Genomic DNA, 15,563 nt, shown 5'->3' on the forward strand with positions numbered 1-15,563 from the left:
ACAGAGGGCCTGCTGGGGGAGGTAAGTACAACCCCACCACTACTCTCAGGGTATGCCCAGACTTGTGGGGGAGACAGGCTTTTAATTACAGCACAATTGAGATCTGGTTAAAGGGCAGAGAAAGCTCAGACTCCTTTCCTTGAGGGGTCAGTGAAGACTTTCCAGAAGAGGTGATATTTTAACTGGGCCTTCAGAGCCAAGTAGGTACTTTCCAGAGGGTGAGGAGGAGCAAGGGCATTCTAGACGAGGGTGATATCTTGTGGTAAAGCAGACCTGGAGGTGGGGAAAGCTGGTGGTAGAGGGAAGGACAGGCAAGAAGTTTGTGCTGCTGAATGCTATGTTTTGGCTGTGAAAGGGGGGGGGGGGCAACTGGAAGGCATGTGGAGTGTGTGGGGTGAGAAGAGTACTGATTAATCTCTATAGTGTTGCTCTGTGGGCATTTGTAATTAAGTCAGTGGCACACATCTGGAGTCAGGCTTTGTACGAATCTGATTCTTTCCATTGCTCTGAAAACAATCTTCTTTCCTTTTGATGAAATCCTGTAGTCTGCTCCAATGTACCAGTACCTGGATAGGAAAATGTTCAAAGAAGCCTACCAGATTGCTTGCTTGGGAGTGACAGACACGGACTGGCGTGAGCTGGCTATGGAAGCTTTAGAAGGATTAGAGTTTGAAACAGCAAAGAAGGTAAGCATCTAGTCAGCCTAAGCTGGAATCTGGCCCTTGGAGGGTCCCTCGAGGAGGCAAAAGGGACTCCAGGTGATATATGAAGAGGCAGACACATACTGTAGTGAGCTCTGGAGATAGACTGGCCTGGATTCAGATCTCAACTCAGCTACCTCCTGAGTCTGGGCAGGTAACTCATTTCTAAGTTTGCTCATTTATAAAATTGGGGTGATGATTAGCCCCATCCTCACAAAGTTCTAAGGGTCTAATGTGGTAATGTCTGTAAAGCCTGATACAGGAGAAACATCTGATAGATTCTAGCTGTCACCCTTATTAGCTATGATTATGTAAAGCACCTAGCTGAAAGCATGGCACGTAATAGGGATGCAATCAAGGGTAGCTTTTATTATTGGTATGAGCACTTATTGGTATTAGCCATTTTTTACACAGTGCTCTTTTTCTTTGTACCCTGCTAGGTATGGTCAAAGAGATAGTCGAGCTCTCTGACTCTGACAGCAGTGTCACTCCCCACATACTTTGATGGCTTCAATCTGGTGTCATTTCCTGGCCAGTGTATTAAAACTACAGAAACTGGCTGACAACATTTGACCCCTTGCCACGCATCAGAAAAAGCCCAGCTCTTAGTTGGGTTTTCATCTAGAACCTGGGGTGGAGGAAAGGAATGGCCTTCAACTCTCTCTCCCCTACTTCTCCCTTCCCTCTTTATCTTCCCATAGCCAATTAATCATATATTCATTTGCTCATATTACTGAGCATGCAGGGAAGGAATTGCAGGGGTATGTGATGCCCGCCCTATGCTAGGTCAAGACTTGTAGGCATGAAAGGAGAGAGGAACCAAGGCCAGATACCATCTCTGCTGTATATAGGCTGGATGACCCCATACCAGCCGCTTCTCTCATAGACTCCATCCTCCCATGTCTGCAGTGGGGATGGTGAAAATGCTAACTGCCCTGCCTTCCTGACACAGGGTCATTAGGCTTAACTACCACGTTGTAAAAGGGCTTCCAGAACTAGCAAGTGTTATACAAATGCTAGCTGTTTTTAAAACAAGTAAAATTGCTGTTATTTAATTATATTTTTATATCAACTAAGGGTCAGAAAACTGGTAATAGAGAGGATTTTAAGAATTCAGAGGCGGGAGGAAATATTCTCATGGAGGGAGCTTCCCTCTCCTGCAGGCCCCCTCCCCCGCAATATGCCAGGATGGATGAAGAGTAACAAAGTATTCCTAGACTGTGTTTTATTTGTTTTCAGCCTGGAATGAAATTTAAAGTCTTCCTCAGAGACTGTCATCTCCTCACACCCAAGAAATAAACACCTATCTCAGCTTAGTTCAGCCAACATGGGGTTGGGTACTCAGCAAATGTTTGAATGGATCAAAACAAAACTGGAATAACCCTCCATTTGTTTAACACTAACTCCCAGCCTGTATTCCCCAAGCACTCCCTGGGAATAGAAATTATTGTATTATAGCCACAAGATTTTTACCATAGACTAGAGTTTGATCATTTTATCCAAATTCCGAATCCCCAGCCTTTGTTTTTCTGCTTTGCCAAGTCACTCAGGCACACAGGAGGTAGAGGGTGGTTCCAGCAATAAACTGGTGTCCCCACTAGATGGCAGGGGAGAGCTGCTTAGCACCCGGGACCTCTTTGGTGAGCAGAACTGCAGCTGCTTCCCAGTTCCCACACTTCCTTCTGCTGAGGTTATTCACCGGCCTCGTGACTCTGACCACTCCGACCAGGGCACCCCTGACTCTGCAGAATGTGTGAGGGTCGAAGGAACTCAGAAACAGATTTCTCAAAGTGGCAAATCCTAGAATCCTAGCAGAGCAGAACTAGAAAGACCTTGGAGGAGGCATCGCTAATTTGCCCCTTTCCATAAAGCAGACATTGAGAGCCTAGAGGCAGGGAAGAAGTAGGTTCAGAGCCCCTCAGGTGGAAAATCTCAGAGCTAGGACTGACACCCGGAATGCTCCTTTCCTCCCTGCCCCTTTGCCAGACATTCCAGGTTTTCCCCTTTCCTTTTGCTTTAAGGAAGCCCACGTCTAGAAGATAGCTTATAAGACCTCCAGCAAGGAACACAGGTACTCTTGGCCTACCTTTACTCATGTGATGCCTACCTTACCCTTTCAAAGAATTCCTCTTCAGGAATACCCATTTGCCAGGTTCCTACTCTGTGGTGCTCTTCTTAATCCTGCCTCTACCATTGCCTGTGCTCAGAGAGTGAATTGGTGTTCTTCAGGGTATCTAGTTCATACTTGTATAGCTTTTAGCTCATGGAGATTCAATGATCTGTTTAATCTACCTGCCACCCCTTTGAGCACATGGGCCCCTGAATGGGGAGGGGGACAGGTCATATTCACCTCTGGATCCCCAGTGCCCGACAGGATGGCTGGCCCTGCAGGATGAAAAGATGAAGTCACATTGTGGTCATCTGTGAGGCAGCCAGAGGCCAGATGACTTGCTCGCTTCCCCAAGTCTTTTGGGGATGGAGGATGTCATGCAGCGAAGTAGAGGTTGCAAGTGGTCAGGGTGGTTCTTCTGCATTTCATATTCAAGGACTCCTGGACCTGCTGCTTCCTGTAGGTGTGTGTCAGCCCATTTCAAATGGGACATTGTAAAGCAGCACACCTGGTAGAAGCATTGACAGCAAAGCCACATGAAGATCAGCCTGACATGGTGGGTTATAGTCCTCTAAACCCCTTGCAGAATCAGAAAGCACCAAAGGAGACTTAACTAACACCAGTCTTCCTGAGAAAGGCTGCCTAGAAACTTCTAGCAGCCCATGGGTTAAAGTCTTTGGCTTTACTGTGAGTCCAAGGCAAGAGCTACACTTTTAGGATTTACGTAAGAGTTTGCCTTCCAGGGACTTGGAGTGATTTATTCCCTAACCTCCCTCTCCCTTCCAGAAACCATCTTTATTCCTTCTCAGCTTTCCCCTCCTCCTCTTCCTCTGTGCTGGTACTGTGGGCTCTGGGTGCCTTGTATTTATGCACTGTTGGTAAGCATAGCTGTCTCCTGCTTTCCATCCCAGTCACCGAGATGTATAGCAGTCTCTCCTCAGTCAGTACATCTTCCCCACTCCCACTCCAATGACACTGCCTCAGAGTATCAGACCGCCCTGTTCGTCTCTTTTGCATAGAGATTCCTCTAAGCGGGCACCATCCCAGACTGCAGTATCATAGTTTTGTTTTACCTAATCCCAAAGTGATTGATGCAACCAGGACTTCTTTGCTGTTCTTTGTGTGGACTAATCCCAGGGATAAAGCCGTGCCTCACTGGGTGGTATAACCCTCCTGAGCACATGGCGATTAATCAATGCTTGCTTCTTTTCCCTCCTTACTGGCTCACTTTCTAAAGCTTGACTTCCCACCCCCAGCCAATCACCCACTTTTGAAGCCCAGAAGGCAGCTGATTTCATTCTTTTATTTCTTCCCCTGTAGGCCTTCACCAGAGTACAAGACCTCCGATATTTAGAGCTCATCAACAGCATTGAGGTAAAAGACAAAATGTTCTTCCTTCTCAAGAAAGTACAGACTCACTGTCAGTGGCTTATAGGGAGCTCTTCTAGCAGATGAGAGCCTTGAGGGCACATAAACAGAGCCCACTGGTGTCTGGACATTTGGGCCACAGCCTTGCTCTGGGGGTACAGAATGCCATGGGGCCGGGAGACAGCACCTGGGAGCAAGGAGTGCAGTCTTTCACTTGGTAGTGGGGTGAGGCAGGTAGGTCCCTAATCTCTCCAGAGTTTTGGTTTCTATCTGTGAAAGGGATTGATTTCCCAGGGTTGCTAGGAGGATTAAATAGGTTCTCAGTAACTGTTTTTCACTCCTACAGTGGTTGTTAGGTAGTTACCATCCTCTAAGGCTCCAACAATGTGCCAGTGTAGGAAGCATTTCCCAAATGCACACGATCTGCTCCCCACCCACAGGAATGGGACCTGGGGAGGGAGCATGTGGACTGGGGTGGGCTGGTTCTGTGGGCACCATTTGCTGGGTAACTGTAGACAATACTCTTAATTCCTGTGACTGTCTATGAAAAGGCGTACATATTTTTTCTCCTGAACAGATTTATTGTGAAGCTAAGGAAATGTGAGATACATTTGAATTCCCATATGGAAGCAGGGAGGAAATCAGCAAATGTCTTGTCCCTGCAATTCAGTTCAGAATAATAAACACCTGTCATGGGCCAAGCCTGGTGCTGAGCCCTGTGGGCAAAGAGCTGAGTGGAAGGGAGGCCTGTGGGAGCTCACAGACTGCTCAGCTGAATAATAATTGCCACTTGTTGAGTGCACGCTCTATGTCCCATGCATGATCAGTGTGTATACTACAGCTGACCCTGGAACAACATGGGGTTGAACTGCACAGGTCCACCTCTCTGTGGATTGTTTTCGATAAATACAGCAGTACTGTAAATGTATTTTCTCTTCTATATGATTTTCTTTTTTTTCTTTTTAAATATTTTATTTATTTATTTGACAGAGAGAGAGAGCGCACGCCCACACAAGCAAGGAGAGTGGTAGGCAGAGGGAGAGGAAGAAGCAGGCCCCCCCTGCAGAGCAGGGAGCCCGATATGGGACTTGATCCCGGGACCCTGCGATCATGACCTGAGCCAAAGGCAGACGCTTAACCGACTGAGCCACCCAGGCATCCTATAGGATTTTCTTAATAATATTTTCTTCGGGCGCCTGGCTGGCTCAGTCAGTAGAGCATGTGACTCTTGATCTTGGGGCTGTCAGTTCGAGCCCCACATTGGGTGTAGAGATTACTTAAAAATAAAATCTTTAGAAAATATATCTTCTTTTCTCTAGCTTACTTTACGGTATATAATACATCCAACACATAAAATCTGTATTAATCAACTGTTTATGTTATCAGTAAGGCTTCTAGTCAACAGTAGGCTATTAGTAGTTAAATTTGGGGGAGTCCAAAGTTATGCCTTGATTTTCAACTCTGGGGGGGTCAGTGCCCCTAACACTCATGTTGCTCAAGGGTCAGCTGTATTTTAAATCCTCACATTGACTTAATGAAGCGCAAATACTGTTCTTTCTGTTTGATAAATAATGAAATTAAGGCTCAGAAAGACTGTGTCACGTCCCCAAGGGTCCATAGGCAAAAGCTTGGTTGGAACTCAAAGCCAGTTCTGTCTAATTCCCAAGCTCAAGCTATCTTTATTCAAGGCCATATTGTCATCTAAGAAGTTGTTTCTGATGCACACCCTCCCCACCTACTCCCTCCCCCAGTACTGTCAGAGTGAGCATCTGTATCTTCCGATGCTTACTTACATGCATGTGTGAAGAGCCATCTACTAGTAATGCCCAGTACTGCTTATTCTCAGGGGCAGGCATCTGGGAATCCACTAGTCTGGATCTAGGGGCCTAACCTGAAGCCATGGAACATGTTCTCTATGCAAGAGTAACTGACCTCTGTGAGACCACCTCTCACCATTTATCATGTCTTAACTGAGTTCCTGTCTTACTGCCTCTTCTAGTGTGCCATGAGCTGGGCAGTTGGTTAAACTTGTAATAATTGCCTTTCGAAAAAGAGCAAATTGCTTTCAAGTAATGATCCATTTTGGCTGCTCTGAGGCCTTCGTAGCTTGCTTCTGGGCATTTGGCGTTATTCCAGAGAACCAAGGTTCCTTGCTAGGCTCCTTTGAGATAGGGGAAATATAACTATACTGATAACAGGAGGAAGAGAATCTGCCCATATGGCTACATACATATTGAATATATGTAAATCACTTCTGCTGATCATGGTGATATTCTGTGGCCTATGCCTAAATTCCATGCCTAGTGAAACCTATTTTTTTAATCTCACTGCAAGATTTTGATTCACTCCCTACAATTAGGAGTTAGTTTATTTGACTGATTAGCCTAAACTATGTGTAGGGGGCTTTTTTGTTATTGTTTTTTGGGTTTTTTTTTTTTTCTTTTGGTTTTTAAAAATTATTTCTGTCAGTGGGAAAGCCTGTTGCCTCCAGCTGTTAAAACTTTACCAGCTTGTCTCAGAGTTTGATTCAATGTCTCATCTTCCTCCACTGTGATACACTTGCTAGAAAACAAGCAAAAGGAAACTGCTGGGGATGAGAGATTGGGTGCTATTGAGTGTTTACAAATACTTGAGCAGTAGACTAATGCATGTTCCCTAACATGGAAGGACGGAATATGCCAGTTACTTCTCTTTATCTTCAGTGCTGCTCGTGTGTGTGTGTGTGTGTGTGTGTGTGTGTTCGTGTTCGTGTGTGTGTGTGTGTGTGTGCGTGCATGCAGGTATGTTGTTGTCACTTGTTTCCGAAGGTGGTATTATGTGGTACAAAGAGCATCTGGAGTCAGACAGACTGAGTCCAAATGCCAGCTCTGTATGACCCTGACCTGCTCTTCTTCTGAATCTCAGCTTCCCTCAGTGTGACACTTGGGTGGTACCACTCACCCTTGGGTCCTTGTGGGAAGTACATAACCAGCACCTAGTGGATGCTCAACATGTGACTCACCTCTTTAGAGACAAAGACATATGAAGACTCATCCTGTTTTGTTAGTCTCCTTCTTGGGAAGAGACCCTAAACTTTTGCTTGTCTGCATCATCATGGGTCACAGCTCGGCCAAACCAGGCCTGGGGACTTGGAAGATCTTGGGAGCTTGGGGGCCACCAACAAGTGGATAATGCACACCATCCTAGGGGCGCCTGGGTGGCTCAGTTCATTAAGTGCCTGACTTCTTTTTTTTTTCTTTTAAGATTTTATTTATTTTTTGACAGAGAAAGAGACAGCAAGAGAGGGAACAAGCAGGGGGAGAGAGAGAGGGAGAAGCAGGCCTCCCGCAAAGCAGGGAGCCCGATGCGGCGCTCGATCCCAGGACCCTGGGACCATGACCTGAGCCGAAGGCAGACGCTTAACGACTGAGCCACCCAGGCACCCATGGTGCCCGACTTCTGATTTCGGCTCAGGTCATGATGTCATGGGTAATGAGATCGAGCCCTATGTCTGGCTCTACGCTCAGCGGGGAGTCTGCTTGAAATTCTCTCTCTCCCTCTGCCCCTCCCCACTTGCATGCATGCACGCTCTTGCTCTCTAAAATAAATAAATAAATCTTTAAAAAAAACACACACCATCCTAACTATACAGTTGTTTCCTTGGAAGAATATACAAGAAAGCAGCCCTGAGGAATTTCCATTAAACAAACAAAAGTTTGCATTACTTTTGATCTTCACTCATCTGAGAAAAAAAATCTGCTTTTGTTGTCAAGCATTCCCACCAGAAACCTAGGTGAGAGACACAACAGCCCAGGAGCCAAGTGGAGGTTCCAGTAGAAAGGCCCAGGGGCTTAACTTGAAATAGCAACATCTAACCTTTGTAAAGGCTGCTTCCTGCCATGGCTGCAGAGGCTATTTCCTGTGCTTCTAATTTTTCCAGGAGAGGAAGAAGCGGGGAGAGACCAACAATGACCTGTTTCTGGCAGATGTGTTTTCCTACCAGGGGAAGTTCCACGAAGCCGCCAAACTGTACAAGAGGAGTGGGCACGAGAACCTCGCACTCGACATGTACACCGACCTCCGCATGTTTGAGTATGCCAAGGTAATCCAGCCACAACCTGGGCCCAAGCTGCAACGTGGAACCCACCAGTGTTCTGACACTGTGCTGCCCAAGATGTTTATCCCAAGAAGTGATACAGATGGAAAATAGCCACTGCCTTATCAGTAAGGGTTTGGGCAAACTGGCAAACAAAGGAACCATCGATGGCCGCTGGTTCAAGCTGGCCTAAAACTCACCTTTTAGGCTGACATCAAAGGGACAAGAGAATGACAGTTCAGACCTTTGTCAGTGACAGAGCTGGATGGAGAGTGAGCCTGAACCAGCATGGTCCCTTCATTAAGTGTTCAGGGTTCAGGGCTTCAGGTCTTTCTCCCACAAATTCTCTCAAACCTTTGTAGAAGCCACGGAGAATCAGTGTCCTCAGGCACGAGCTGGTTCTACCATTGTTATACAGGACATATGGTTCACTTCAGCCAAGGTTTCCTAAGTGTCTGCTCTCTGATTGGTACTAGGCTTTTCACTGGGCTTTGGAGACACCATGACTGAGTCCCTGCCCTCCAGTACTAGCACAGTGTGCTTCCTGTCACCCCAGGGGTGCATCTGTATTTGTGATGGTAGAGATTTCCCTTGCATTTGCAGGTCCTCTATTAAGGTTAGTCCCCAGCAGGTCTGGGTACATGACAGGGGTCTTCCGAGAGCAGGCTCCTGATGGTTTATGTGAGAACAAGTCCCACTGGGGAGCCTAAGCCATCAAGCCTTTTGTAGTTCAGCCTAATGCAAGGTACAAAGAGCATTGAGCAACCAGGCTCTTCCTTCCACAGAAATGCCTTTGTTAACCTGCCTTTCCTGGTACTGTCAGGATAGGCTTCAGAATGTTATTAAGTGAGTCATCAGCCACAACCAGTTAGTGGCTATTAATGGTAATTACCTAGCTCACAAGTTCAAGATGGAAAATCTTCCCCATTTTTTTTTCTCCTTTTTTGTTCCCAAAGATGGCTGTGCTCTTCTGTCCCACCTGTGAGATCCTGGGGCTGAAGGTTGCATCTCAGTGACTGTGATGTGGCCCAGGGATTTCTAGTCATTAATATCTGAATGAGCACCTTGGTCCTAGCCTGTCTCTTTACCTTGATGGTTCCTTCACCCCATCCCCCAGATCCAAGTGCTTGAGGTTCCCCCACTTTGTCCTCTTCCACTTTTTTACCCTCTCCTTATATTCCCACACCACACACATACACACACACACACACACACACACAGTATTTAACACTGCATTCATACTGAGAACAGCTAAATTAGTGTGTCTTTTTCTGGGGATAACAACATTTAAACTGAGGACAAAACCTTAACTAAAGGATTAAATCCCTAGGAGTAGAATTTAGGCATTAGGAATAGCAGGATGTGGTTGTTCTTCAGAACCAGCAGCCTTTCCCGGAACCTCTGAAACCTCCTAGTAGGCAGCTGCAGTGCTCACTTGGCATTTGGAGAGCCGGTGTGAGTCCTGGTCCTTCCTGTGGCTCCTTCCTGGTCTCTTCACTTTGTTGAGCCTCCATTGTCTTCTCAGAGGGTAACATAGCTACAGCTCAGCTCAGTTCTGAGAATTGCACAAAATAATGTATGAGGAAGCCCTTTGCAAAGGCCAAACTAGAGAAAGGCTGGGAAAATGAAAGGAGCTAAGTGTGACCACAGAGTGGCTATTCTTAAGGCCTCTCCCCAGCCAGCCCCACTCCTCTCCCTACACTGAGGCCCCTCCTCACACCTCGGGTGAGCTTCGTGTACCCACAGTCTCCCATCCAGAAATGCAGCCCACTTACACACTCCATCTGGTCTGCCTCTCTATGAAGGTAAATATTCTGGGGGTTGTTTTGGTTTTAGTTTTTGATCGCAATTCCAAGTAGGTTGGTTCTGTTTCAGTCCCCCCGAATAGTCTGACTTTGAGGAAATGTGTACATACACATTATGATGGGGGGCAGGGGGGGAATACAGTGCTTATTAACATGGCATGTTTTTGTTTACTTGAAAATTGCTTCCCAAGATTCAATCTGGTTTTCGGAAAATTTTTAAATTACATTCCCACGTACAAATAAATTGTATGCTTTCCGGATAAGTGACATGTTTATATGGTGATAAAGGGAATTATAATGCTCTTAACTCTTATGTAGTATGTCCTTATCAAAATCACCAAGCATGAGAACACTGTTTAGTCTCATTCATCACTCAGCACAGCCTCTTTCTGTCCACTCCAGGACACAGTCTTTGCCATGGCCCCAGATAACATGTAAATTAGCTTCATGGAACCAAAGAACCTTTGAAAACCCAGTTTGCTGAGCCTCGAAGGAATCATTTAGACTCAGCTTCAATTAGGTCAGAGCTCCCTGAGCTGGGCTGTTGGGCTGGAGGTGGCTCCTTCAAGCCTGTGAGCTGTGTGTCTGGCTGGTCTCCTTGTTGATGACCCAAATTTATGGCTTGCTCTTGGCCTCTGACCCTTCTCACTATAGTCACCCCGAGTCCACCGAGCACTCACTTTGAAGGACATTTCTGTTCTCTTATGATGTCTGTTTTCTCCAGCTGCTAGCCTCATTTAACCAACCAGATTAGCAGAGTTTCCAGCTTTGCACTCGCATAAACAGTATGCGTTATACTGGTTACCAAGAATAAAGGCTGTGTTTGTAACGGCCCAAACTAGGCATCTTCAGATTGTCAGTGAATGCTTTCCAAGCTTCTTCCCCTGTGTGAGTTCCAGAGACCAGAGGCCAGCAAGATGGGCCTGTCTTTTATTGGATCCCAGCATCAGGGTAAATGATGCCCTTTCCTCCCCTTACAACAGTTGGTTGTCTTAGGCCAATCTAATATATTATTTTAGGGGCTACACAATTACCCTGAAAGCAAATGGAAAAAAAGAGAGCTAATTGTTCAAGTGGGTTTTTAGCATACATTGACTGTACTTTCCTGACAAATGAGTGCTAATCATGGGGAAAGGAATGCTTTTTTTATACTTTGTGAGGTTGACACAGTGCACTCTCTGCAGGGTACATTATTCCTAAGACAAACCACTTCTTGCTAGTGATGCAGATCTGGGCTCTAAGCACTCTTAATTTTCCTTTTTGAAAAACCCCACCTTTAAAAATGTCAGCACCAAAGCTGCCTCAACTATGGCAAACTCCCATGTCTATATTTGGGGTAACTATATCCTGAAAAGAGATGATTTTCTGAGGCTGTTTCTCACGCATTCCAGGGCTAACCCAGGGAAGTCAGCCATGGGCTTTCAGAGGCCCCCTGTTATCTCTTCCTTCCCAGGTTCTCCCTAGGCCTCTTCCCCCCATCTAACCCCCCCATGGCCTCCTGCTGCCCCTACCTCTACAGACCTGATAACAGAACAGGATTTGATATCATCCAGTCGAAAAGTAACTAACCAAGAACACTTGTGCTCCTTACCTGCTCTCGGCACATAACCGGGGAAGAAGCCAGTAGGATGATGCTCTCAGTTCAGGCAACAGAATATGAACAGAATCAGAAAACAGATGTGAACAGTACTCCTAGTGTGGTGTGGTAGTTGAGGAGAGGGCACAGTGGGGCTCCCCTAAAACTCTGTACATCATTTTGTCACTTAGGTTTATGGGACCACATGCTTAGCCTCAGTCTGAGGCTTGTGGTATCATCCCTTTTAACTGAATAAAGATTGTAGGTCTGGATATTTGGAATTAGGCAACCAGGTTGTAGAGTCACTATATGGGAATAGTCACACATATATCCGTCTCTATATGAGAGAGAGAGAGACAAAGTAACCTGATCATAAAACCTCGACACTGCAGAGTTTGTGTAAGTACTCCAAAGAGTCCGGAAAGTATTGTTTAGCTGAAGAACAAATGTCTGTTAGTGGGAAGGGCAGGAAACGTTCAGGGCCATAGTCCTTGACACTGTCCCATACTCCCAAGGAGCACCTGTGGGGCAGCCTATGAGCACTCCTCCCTGACACCTGGGACTGCCCCCCAGTCAGCCATGCAGGGATGGGCTCACGCCTGCATCCTGATTGCCTGCTTCAGCCAAACAGAGCCCTTCCTTGCTCCAGCTTTCGGCAGCCTGATGTAATGCTGGCAGCAGGAAGTTCTAATCTGGAGTGTTTTTGTTTGTTGTGCTTCCTCAGGATTTCCTTGGATCTGGAGACCCCAAAGAAACAAAGATGCTAATCACCAAACAGGCTGACTGGGCTAGAAATATCAACGAGCCTAAAGCCGCTGTGGAGATGTATATCTCAGCGGGAGAGCACGTCAAGGCCATAGAGATCAGCGGCGACCATGGCTGGATTGACATGTGGGTTTTCAGTCCCTGCCCCAAGAAGCATTTGGCAGCATGTCATGTCATGTCAGCTTTTGGTTTTGACTGACAAGGGAAAAGATAGTATTTCTCTAAATATATAATCCAAATGTAATAGTGACTAGGTTTTTGGGAGACAGAGATTGAACGAGGCAGTCACTGCCTTTGAGGAGCTTAGTGGCTCCCTGGAGAAAGGGTTGGGGGTGGGGGAAGAGTAGGGGGAGATACCCCGGCATTAGAGCTGCCATTCACTGAGCCTTCCCTAGGAACCAGGCACTGAGATATCTTACAAACACTTGATTCTCCCCCACACCCTAAGCTGTGGTGTTTCCATGCCCAGCTTCCAAATGAGGAAACCAAGGCTCAAGGACCAGGTGATCACATGAGGCAAAACAGCTGGGAAACCATGGAGCTGAGCTTCAAACTGACCTGGCTGATTTCAGTGCCTCTAGCATGTGTAATGGTAGGAACCAAAAAAAGAACAAGAACACTTCTAAGCACACCAGGGAAGGAGACAAGAATTCTCATGGGAGGAACCATGGATGTGGTCTTTGCGTGAATGGCCTTGAATTTTAAGAGGTAGAGGGTGGTAGGAAGGGGAAGGGCATGAGGCCAAAAAAACAGCACAAACCAGGAGTCACCCAGAAGGGGGGTGGGCATGCAGTGGGGCTGCCCAGAGAGATAATGGATTCAGTTTTGAGACTCTTAGAGCATCAGACCTCCAAGGGGGGGCTTTCTCCTCCCATAGTCGAGGAAGGTAGACTTCACACTCATGTACAGGTGTGCGTGTGTGAGTGTGAGTGTGTGTACACATACAGGTGCACACTGCCAGAGCTGGTGAAGAACATGTGAGGGAGCAGCTCCTGACAGTGGCTCGGTCTGAGCCCTACCGGCTGTTGGTTATCCTGGAAGCCATACTGTGGTCCACAGGTAGTAGTGGCCTAGGCAGGTTAATGACTAAGTCACCTCCCTGAACCCCACCATGTAGTTGCCATGTATGCCCCTCACATACGTGCCATATGTATGTGACCTACCGCCCCATCTTTCTCCTGTGCAAGAATGAAGTTTCTTGAAGATACAGATCTTGCCCCCCAAATTATTCTTTTCACAAAAGGAGTGATACAGGAGAGAACCAGGCAGATTTGTGGCCCTGCTCTCCCCTCTGGTTTTTCATGTCACTTTCATTTGCAACTGACATGTATCAGGTTACCCTGGAGATACCTAACTAGTTCAGGAAAGAGATATTTAAGCATGTTCCATCCTTTTTCCAGGTCTGGCTGTAAAAGGTGCCTCTTCTCCAGGGACATTTGGTTTGATGGGTGGGGCTGGGGGGCTCTAAGGGGTTGGCTGTGCCACCTTTCCCTAAAAATGTGTTCTTTCTCTGCTGAGAAATGTTATTTTTAGATGTCATTATTATTCTAAGTACAGATTGACAGGCCTCCCTGAGCTTGCCTGTGTCTGAGACAGGGATCTGTTACAGCTGCTTCCCCTTCTTTTTTCACAAAGAGCAAGCTGGGTAGAGCCCCTTTCCCCTGAGAGAGCTGGTTTTACTCCAAACCCCAGCCTGACCAGAGGGAATAAGCATGTTTCATCCACCCCCTCATGTCCCCACAAGTAGTGGGAGGGCCAGTTACCACTGGGAAGGAGTGGTGAGCCCCAGTGGTCCCTGTGGCCCCTCGCCATGGTCAGCACCTTGGCCAGCAGGAGAGGCACACTCAAGATTTCCAAGAGGCTTTTCTTCCAGAGCTCAGAGCTGGCTCCACACATGCCTCTTCCTCTAAAGTCCTGTCGGCTGAAGAATTCTCATGCCTCTACCTATACTTTCCTATGAGAATTCCTGAAACAGTGTGGAAAGAGCATTCTGCCACTTGCTGGCTGCAGAGTCTTGAGCAGGCTGCTTCACCTTCGACCTAGCCTTTAGTCTTCTCATCTGTAAAATGAGAATAATAGTACCTCTAAGGGCAGTGAAGATTCAATGAGATCACACATGTGAAAGCTCATGGTGCTGTGCTTGGTACCAGTAAGTGATCAGTAGGTGTTCATTTCTATCCCCAGATACTGCTGGATAGATAGTGACTCTGTGAAAGGCACACACAAAGTGGGGGGAGACAGTGTCCTTTAGCAGGTGACTTCTGGTCACTGGGCAATGTTTCTGGATTATATATTCACTCATTTAAGAACCACCCGTCAAGCACCAAGGGCCATGGCACCATATTGAGCATTGGGGACATTAATATGAATCGACATGGAGCCTGCCCTCAAGAAGACCCAAAAGCCCGTGCTGCTTTCTTCCATCAGGTTCCTGTTACAGGAGTCCATCTCCTCCCTGTGCTTTTACCTCTCCAGGTTAATCGACATTGCCCGTAAACTGGACAAGGCCGAGCGGGAGCCCCTGCTGATGTGTGCTTACTACTTCAAGAAGCTGGATAACCCTGGCTATGCTGCTGAAACCTACCTAAAGATTGGTGACCTGAAGTCCTTGGTTCAGCTGCATGTGGAGACCCAGCGCTGGGACGAGGTGAGGGTAGAGCATGCCTCATGGGCTAGGGGGCCCCATGTGAGCCCTGGACCACAGGGGGCTTTTTGGGGTTTGGATGGAGAGCAGCTGCCCTCAGCATGAGAATGAACATTGGCCTGGCTATCAGGAGACTAACCCTTGAATTCTCTGAGCCAGCGTGTCTTAGAGGCCCATTTATTGGTTCATTCATTCAGAAAATCTTTATGCACTGCTGGCTTCATGCTAGCCCTGTGATAGACACTGGGGATGTGAGAGTTAACAGGACAGCGCTGTGCCTGCTGTGGGTCTGAGCTGCTTGTGACCAGCACCACGTGCTGATAGCTCCCTGACATGGAGACACACCTGTGTAACATTCAAAACCTGCTAGGTGCCATTTGACAGAAAATGCCACCCATACTCTCCAGGTGGAGGCTGCCAGAACCGTTTCAGGGGCAGCTCTTTCTCCTCCTTCTTCCCTCTAACCTGGACTCCTTCCTGAGAGGATCAGGGGCTGCACCCACGGTCCTCGCTCCACCC

At 47.1% G+C, this 15,563-nt stretch overlaps 1 protein-coding gene across 2 annotated transcripts in view; it reads left to right on the forward strand.

Moving 5' to 3' along the window:
• The window catches only part of IFT122 (intraflagellar transport 122), a 69,003-nt gene that overhangs the window by 38,117 nt on the left and 15,323 nt on the right, over positions 1–15,563 (forward strand). For both annotated transcript variants that reach the window (XM_032411975.1, XM_032411976.1), the window contains 5 exons: positions 546–686; positions 4,132–4,185; positions 8,099–8,260; positions 12,360–12,526; positions 14,876–15,047. In XM_032411975.1, the coding sequence (XP_032267866.1) occupies positions 546–686; positions 4,132–4,185; positions 8,099–8,260; positions 12,360–12,526; positions 14,876–15,047 (696 nt within the window). The remainder of the gene's footprint in view (positions 1–545; positions 687–4,131; positions 4,186–8,098; positions 8,261–12,359; positions 12,527–14,875; positions 15,048–15,563) is intronic.

Source organism: Phoca vitulina, unplaced genomic scaffold (genome assembly GCF_004348235.1).
Source record: "Phoca vitulina isolate PV1807 unplaced genomic scaffold, GSC_HSeal_1.0 scaffold13, whole genome shotgun sequence".
NCBI classification, from domain to species: Eukaryota; Metazoa; Chordata; class Mammalia; order Carnivora; family Phocidae; genus Phoca; species Phoca vitulina.